At 38.2% G+C, this 9,099-nt stretch overlaps 1 protein-coding gene across 1 annotated transcript; it reads left to right on the top strand.

The window, feature by feature from the left end:
* Window positions 1–7,458: 7,458 nt before the first annotated feature.
* On the top strand, window positions 7,459–8,712 carry LOC126766146 (uncharacterized). The gene has a single exon (XM_050484012.1). It carries the CDS (start codon window positions 7,576–7,578, stop codon window positions 8,683–8,685), a length of 1,110 nt encoding a protein of 369 aa, XP_050339969.1. The 5' UTR covers window positions 7,459–7,575; the 3' UTR covers window positions 8,686–8,712.
* Window positions 8,713–9,099: the final 387 nt, after the last annotated feature.

The following is a 9,099-nucleotide window of genomic DNA, read 5'->3' as shown; positions in this document are numbered from 1 at the left end:
GCAAATCACAGCACTTTCGCAGCATTGCTTCAGCCAAAGGTTATCACCAAATATTAATGGCAGAAAGGGAAATCAAAAAAGCAGCTTTCGTTACTCCGGCGGGACTGTATGAGTACGTCCGTATGCCTTTCTTTCTAAGAGAATTCATAAACAAAATTGGTGTTGTCTATCTGGATGATATTTTGGTCTTTTGCACGTCAAAGATGGAATTGAACCTAATACAGAAACAATTTTGGCAATAAAAGAATTAGAACTTTTGAAAACAGAGAGAGCTTAAAAGTTTTTTGGGAGCTACAAGGTAATATAGGATATTTATTAAATACTATTCGAAAGAAGCATATCCCAAGATAAAGTACTTAAAAAAAGTAGTTTTGAAGATTTGAAAACACTAATTTCATCACATCCAATTTTAAAATTCCCTGAATATGATAAAGAGTTTACTATTACAACTGATGAAAGTGATTACGCAATAGGCACAATGCTTTCTCAACAAGGTCAGACAGTGTGCTACATTTCCATAACATTAAATAACCATGAATAGAAGTACAAGTATGCTACAACAGATAAAGAATTTTTTGCTATTATATATTCTATAACCTTGGCTAAATGAGTCTCAGACCCCCCTCACACCATTACACTTCCACACCACACACATTACATTCACCACATCATCATTCCACACCACATCATCATTCTACACCACATCTTCATTTCACACCACATCGCCATCACATTCCACATCACACGCACACAATACCAACATCACGAATTTAACACACATGAGGACACCGCACAAAAAAGAGCAAAAGCGACTGACGGACAAGGCACCAGCCTCTTTTTGTTTTCGACCGCGAACTCAAACACTCATCGTACGCTCCTACGTGCCCTCTTTTTTTACATTCGTTGCGCACCGTCATATACGTTTCATCCTGTGAGGTAAGTGCCGCGAAATTCTCAAAAACCGCTAAAGTTTTATCTATGGTCCTTCGAAGCCGTACCGGACGGCACCAGTGGTCAAAGTGAGAAAAATTAAAAGTGAACACATTGTGAAAAAAGAAAAAAAAAAAAAAAATTATATTATAATTAAACAAATATATAATAAATACAATTATACGAAAAAAAAAAGTGAAGTGACAAGAAAAAAAAAAATCAAAGAAAAAAAATAAAATAAAATTGCACATACATATATTAATGCAATACATAAAAGTGAACAAACAAAAAAAAAAGTTGTGAGACGTCAGGTGACAAAACTGTGGACAATACCACCACATACATACATACATATATAATATATCAAACAAACGGGCGCGATAACAAAAAACAAAAATTAATAATACATTACTAAACCGGTCGCGATAAACGGAAAACGGGCGCGAAATTAAACCAACTAAGTAAAACAACAAAAATATCAACACGCCTGGGCTGGAACGCACTCACAAAGGAGACTGGCACAGAGGAACAGGAAAAAACAAAAAAAAGGGGAGCAGCTGACCGCTAAGGAAAGGAGGCCACTGACCGCAAAGCACTCATAAAGGCAACATACCAACACTTGTCCCCCCCCAAAGTCAAAAAAATACCCTTGATACGAATCAATGTAAGTGTATCGTATCCATTTTTTATATCATATATGTATGTTTGAACTGGTAAACCCCGTTTAAACAGTTCCAAAAAAAAGGGTACCAGAACGTTAACAAACACAAAAACAAAAAATATCGGTGTTCTCATTTCTCCTACATCATAACGGAGAAAACGGAAAAAAACCGATATTCATAAAAAAAATACAAATACAAAAAAATTTAACTAAGTACTTGCACTATTTTCCGCAATACCCCTTCTGCTTCTTAAAGCAGTAAGCAGGATTGCTTAAACCGTAAGCGAAGGCAGATTTGTAAAAAACAAAAAGTACACCCTAAACCTAAAAGAATAAAAGATAAAGAACAAAATAAAAACATACATATATTCTATTTACAATTGCATTTACTTATAGAGACGTACATATTTATTACATACATATATATTTACAAAATATTTTTTGCACCATATATGTATGTTTGTACTCATATACCCCGTTTAAACAGGTTCAAAAAACGGGTATCATAACATTAGCGAAACGCAAACACAAAAACTATCGGTATTCTTATTTCTCCTACATCTCAACGGAGAAGCCGGAATAAGCAAAAAAACCGATATTTAGAACAATATACAAACATACATATACATATTACATTCCAATTGCATTTACTTATATACACGTATATATTTATTACATATTTATTTTAAAAAAATATATATATTTATATACATATACATATATATATATATATATATATATATACGCGCTTTCTTTGGATCTCACCTTAGGAATATTGCGAATACGCATATTCATATATACGTACATATACATACGTGCAAACGGCACACTATTAGCGCTAAAGCAAAACGACCAAAAATTACGCGGTTTAATACATTGATTCACCACACTTACGATATATAAATATCGCTTTAAAGTCCGCATTGGCATACATCTAGCAATACCCCTTGTTCTTTGGCCGACAAAAACAAGCAGGATTGCATATAAAACGTTATACATAAGTATATGTATATGTATGTACAAAGTGCAGTGATCTCTAAGCGAGCTCTCATTAGCATATAACCAATAAGAATTACGGACACAAAAAAAAAAAAAATATAAAAATACATATACATACATAAATAAAAACCGTTGAAAATTTTACCGGCATATATATATCGACATCGGGTACAACTTAAATATAACATAAAATATTATTTAACATACTTAAATTTTTACATACGTGTATTGTCACATATGTAGATACGCTCACTACTTCAAAGTCCACATTGGCATATATTCCGCAATACCCCTTAGGTTTTGGCTAACAAAATCAAGCAGGATTGCGTATATAATATATTCAAAGTCCACATTGGCATGTTTCCCGCAATTCCCCTTGGTTTTTGATCAACAAAAACAAGCAGGATTGTGTAACCAACCAAAGCGTAATACATATGTACATACATGCATATGTACAAAGTGCAGTGATCTCTAAAGCGAGCGCTCATTAGCACATAATAAATAAAAAATCCACCTATAGGTATACCCTATAGGACATTTGGACATAAAATATACATAAAACAAATATATATATATAGGAAAATAAAACAAATAAAATATTTCCGGTCAACAACAAATAATTAAATCAAATATAAGCGATATTCTGCATACGCGTAATATTTTACTTGAAAACTCTTATTTACTTAAAAGAGTTCACGTCTAAAAATTTCGTTCAAAACTCTTATTAACTTAAAAGAGTTCGCGATTACATACACTATCAAATACGTAAAGCTTCTCGTCATATCAAGTTCATTCAAAACTCTTATTTACTTAAGAGTTCTCGTCTAATCATATACATAAATATATATATACATATATAAACGAAAATATTATTTGATTCTTGGTTTACTAAAAAGCCATTGATTTTATTGATTTTTTTTTTGAAACTCTTACACACAAAAGAGTCTTCTATTCAACACTTCATATACGAAACTTTTTCTAAACATCTACAAGTCTAGTTTTCACTAAGACCTTTTGATTTATTCTATACATATTTTAAATGAGCTCAGACTCAAAGGAATCTAAAACAACTCAGTTGCTAAAAGTTCCAAAAATGATTGCAGACGAAAAAAGTCCATGCACACCGGCAGAAGCTACACGCTCAAAGCAAGGTGCTGCAAAAATAAAGAGGGGTAAAGATATTTCTTACACAAAATTCATTGCTGAGAGTGACAGTTTGATACGATACTGCACTCGATTTTCATCTTCACCGATTCAAGACAATTCTGAATCGGTATTAGAAATCAAGAAAGACAATTTAGACAACTTCTGGACACGACTCCAAGCGGCATATGACGCAATCGTAGAATCTGACGACTCAGATCTACCGGAAAATTTTAAATCTTCGGCATACACCAAGTATGAACACTGCCTAGACCAGTTCGAAGACACAAAGGCAATGATTTCTGATCAACTAAAGCTATTAAGAGCAATTGCACCTACTCCACAACCGAGAGTAGAGCTGCCACAAAGACAAGCCCAAGAGGCAAGTTCAGGCATTCACCTCAAAGTGCCAGTATGCGACACAGATATATTTCATGGTGGTTATGAACAGTGGCCGTCCTTCCGGGACATGTTTACAGCTGTGTACATCAACCATCCTAAATTATCACAAGCGCAGAAATTGTATCACCTCAGATACAAAACCAAAGGTCAGGCAGGCGTAATAGTCAAACAGTTCGCTCTCAATGACGAAAATTTCAATTTTGCTTGGGAAGCTCTTAAAGCACGTTACGAAAACGAGAGAATATTGGTCGACAAGCAAGTAACGATACTAATGAATTTACCAAAAATTCAGAAAGAAACCAGTGAAGAATTCATAAAGCTTCAATCCACGGTTTCAAATTGTTTGTCTGTTTTATCAACACAGAATATTCCCACAGATAATTGGGACCCCATTCTGGTAAATATATGCACAGCTGCATTACCAGAAAAATCGTTACTTTTGTGGGAGCAATCGCTCTCATCGCGAAGAAAGTGCCCAACGTGGCAGCAAATGAAAGAATTTCTTACTACCCAATATGAAATAGCAGAAAGGGTAGATAAAAAACTAGTCAGAACGAAAAACGTTCAAAACGACCTCAATAGAAGCTTCAATAGACCCCAAGTAAGTAGTCAACAATAATTTAAATAGAAGCTTTTTTAAAAATCAATCGTTCACTTCTGAACAATATAAGCAAACGTCATGCGAACTTTGTAGAGGAGGTCACAAACTAAAATCATGCGAAAAATTCAAAAAAATGAATGTTAGCGATCGAAACAATTTCGTAAGAACGAAAAAATTATGTACCAACTGTCTGTCACATGCGCATACGCTTAAAGATTGCGAAAGCAAATTTAATTGCGTTTATTGCCATAAAAGACATCATTCAATGTTACATATAACCAATTTTTCCAGCTCGACCCCAAACAATGCAAACGTAAAACGAGCAACAGGATTAGTTGCCACAACAAATTCTGAAAACTGCCAAGAAGCACCATGCTGCTCAAAGGCGATGAAAACCCAAACGCTACATAGCGAAAACCACAGTAGGGTACTATTACCCACAGCAGTTGTCTCCATCGAACACCGAGGAGAACTGTTTAAACTCAGAGCCTTAATAGACCAAGGATCACAACGATCATTTATAGCGTCTAGGGCACAAAACAGGCTACAGTTACCAACAAAACTGGCCAACTTTGAAATCACGGGAATGGGCGGAAGAGTTGTTCAAAACTCAAATAAAATCTGCCCCATTACCCTCTTTTCCCCAAAGCGGATAAGCGCATACAAGCAGAAGCTATTGTCTTACCGCAATTAACCAACATGCTACCAAGCTATCATATAAATAGCAAGCATTGGCAAAAGGTTTCACACCTAAAGCTAGCAGACCCAAACTGCAACACACCCGCTCAAATAGATCTTCTATTAGGCAGCGATCTTATACCACAGATAATACTCGAAGGTATTGAGAAAATTACTAATACACTTCTGGCGCAAAATACTATTTTCGGATGGGTTCTAAGTGGACTAGTTGCGGAACCAGTCACAACAATGACAACTCAAGTTGAGGAAGTTTCAAACGAGTACCTCAAATCACAATTGAAAAAATTTGGGAATTAGAAGAACTCCCGCCCCATATCAGTTACAACCCCTGAAGATCAGTATTGTGAGGATTTTTACAAAACCACAACTACTAGATCAGAAAACGGTCGGTACGTCGTACGACTACCACTTAGGCAACAATTTCCTAACACACTCGCCTTAGGTCACTCTCGCACCTCTGCAATACAGCAGTTTCTAAGTATGGAAAGAAACCTACTTAAAAAAGGCGAACTCAAATCTGAATATGATGGTGTGTTAGAAGAATACCTCCATTTGGATCATATGGAGGAAGTAAACTCAGGGGAGAAAATCGTCAACGGCAAATACTACTCCTTTTATCTGCCACATCACGCAGTAGTGAAGCCAGACAAAAAAACAACAAAAGTAAGAGTTGTTTTTAATGCCTCGAAAACCACTAGTTCAGGGAATTCCCTAAATGATATCCTATTTACGGGACCCACACTCCAACCAGATTTAATGCTTCTGATATTAAACTGGCGTATATATATTAAAATACGTATTCAATGGGGACGTTGAAAAAATGTATCGGCAAATAGTCGTACATAAAGACGACCAAGATTTTCAACGTATTATGTTCCGAAGATCCCCCACCAGTCCTTTACGCGACTTCAAACTAAAAACAGTTACATTTGGCGTTAACTGTGCACCATATCTAGCCATTCGAACACTCCACGAATTGGCAGACAACACAAAGTCAGAATTTCCTCTGGCAACTGAAGTGTTGAAAACTCAAACGTATGTAGACGATATTCTGTCTGGAAGTCACACTCTTCCACAAGCATACGAGGCCTTATCACAGGTAATAAAAGCCCTCAATTCCGCAGGGTTTCCATTAAAAAAGATTACGGCAAATCACCCAAATATAATCAAAAATATTCCAAACGAAAATTTGTTGGACACTAATTTCCTTATATTCGAAAAGGAAAGTACAACAAAAACACTAGGCATCCAATGGAATGCGATATCGGACCAGTTCTCATACACGACAGAGTCCATATCCGCATTATCAGCCATCACAAAAAGACAGATTTTATCCTCGGTGGCAAAACTTTTCGACCCCGCAGGATGGCTTTCGCCAATTATGATCCAAGCTAAAATCTTAATACAAGAACTATGGCTAGATGGAACCGACTGGGACGAACAAGTGAAACCTCTTCGCTTAGAAAAATGGTCCCAGTTCGCAAACAATCTGAATGATATTTCTCAGATACAAATTCCACGATGGGTACACAAAGTCGAATTACATGGCTTTTGTGACGCCTCAGAAAAGGCATACTGCGCTACTATCTATGTGCGCACGCAAAGTGACACCACGACCACAAGCCACTTATTAGTAGCAAAAGCAAAGGTGGCACCTTTGAAAACTATAAGTCTCCCACGACTTGAGTTATGTGGCGCACTACTACTGTCAAAATTAGTAGCCATGGTGCAAATGCATTTAAATATGACGAAATGCAAACTATATATGTGGTCCGATTCTGAAATTGTACTAGCCTGGTTGGAAAAACCACCACATGCATGGAAGACGTATATTTCTAACCGAACGTCTCAAATACTTGACCTAGTGGGATCAGCCACTTGGCGTCACGTAGCCAGTGCTGACAATCCTGCCGATCTAGGTACAAGAGGGTGCAAGCCACTGCACCTTGCCACCACCACCCTCTGGTGGAATGGCCCCCGATGGTTGATAGAATCTCCTGACTCTTGGCCACAATCCCCCATGCGCAACATTATCGCACCAGAAGGTCGAAAAATCGCCACCTTTCACACATTATTGGATGATACCGACATCCTTGAACGATTTTCATCGTTTCCAAGAGCTCTCAGAGTAGTTGCTTATATGTTCAAATTTATAGAACAACTCAAAAGCAAAGTGAAGGGATCACATAATTTCCCATGCAACACAGTGACGCACCTAGAGTTACAAAAGGCAAAGGTCGCACTAATTACATATACACAAGCGCGCTATTTCAGCCGCGATATATCGCTACTAAGAGAATCGAAGCCGATTGATAAAAAGAGCTCACTCTTAGTCCTCAACCCATTTCTGGACACGAAAGGTCTGCTTCGTGCCAATGGTCGGCTTGCTAATTCGAGCCTGACATACAATGAACGCCACCCCATAATAATCCCAGAGAGGTCACCATTTGCCACACTGTTCCTCCACTACATCCACATTTTAATGCTACACGCCGAACATCGTCTCATGCAACAGATGGTACGCCAGGAGTATTATATCCCCCGTCTTAAGCCGCAAATCAAGAAGTGCATCTTCACGTGCAAGATTTGCACTATGCACAAGCAGAAGATGCGAACGCAGATTATGGCAGCACTTCCACCGGAACGCTGCAATTTCGCTCTGCCTTTCACCACAACAGGTGTTGATTTTGCTGGGCCTTTCCAGGTAAAGGCGTCCATGTTAAGGTCTCCCACTCTCATGAAAGGCTATGTGGCTGTCTTTGTATGTTTCACGACAAAGGCAGTACACCTTGAGCTGTGTAGTAATCTGACGACGGAGGCTTTTCTCGCGGCATTTGCTCGCTTCGTCGCTCGACGTGGCTACCCATCAAAAATCATGAGCGATAATGGCAAAACCTTTATCGGAGCTCAACGAGCCACAGAAAAGCAATTTGTGGATTTTTTAAAACAAGTGTCATCCGACATCGTACAAAAGTACGCCCCTCAAGGTATCAATTGGCAATTTATACCCCCAAGCGCTCCTCATATGGGCGGTTTATGGGAATCAGCTGTAAAAAGCTTCAAATCCCATTTCAAACGGGTAGCTGGAAATTATAAATTCAATTACGAAGAGTTCACGACGTTATTAAATCGAATTGAAGCCGTTCTCAATTCACGGCCACTCACAGTATTATCGCAAGACCCCTCAGATCTCACCGCCTTAACTCCAGGGCATTTCCTAAAGGGAGCATCCCATCCTGGCCATTCCTGAGCCAAGCGTGGAGTCGCTATCCCTACTAAATCGATGGGAACGAATTAAGATTCTCCATCATGATTTCAGCCGCCGATGGAAGAACGAATACATAAAGGATCTCCACAAAAGATACCGCTGGAAGACTCCTGAACAAGCGCCTAAACTTGGAGACTGTGTCCTCATTCACGATGATTGTCTACCCCCACCGAGTGGCGGCTCGGCCGCATAGAAAAGCTACATTACGGCACCGACGGTCACCTACGAATCGTTGATCTCCGTACGCAAAACGGAACGCTAACCAGACCGCTCGTGAAGCTATGCTTTCTGCCAATTTCCGATGATCGCGAATCCGAAAACCGAAAAAACGAACCGATAATATCGCGATATAATAAAATCACTAAATTAAATACTAAAACGAGAAATACGCCAATA

Source organism: Bactrocera neohumeralis, unplaced genomic scaffold, assembly GCF_024586455.1.
Source record: "Bactrocera neohumeralis isolate Rockhampton unplaced genomic scaffold, APGP_CSIRO_Bneo_wtdbg2-racon-allhic-juicebox.fasta_v2 cluster11, whole genome shotgun sequence".
In the NCBI taxonomy this organism is placed as follows: Eukaryota; Metazoa; Arthropoda; class Insecta; order Diptera; family Tephritidae; genus Bactrocera; species Bactrocera neohumeralis.
The sequence above is the reverse complement of the archived record's forward strand: the minus strand, read 5'-3'. Positions and strand labels throughout refer to the sequence as shown.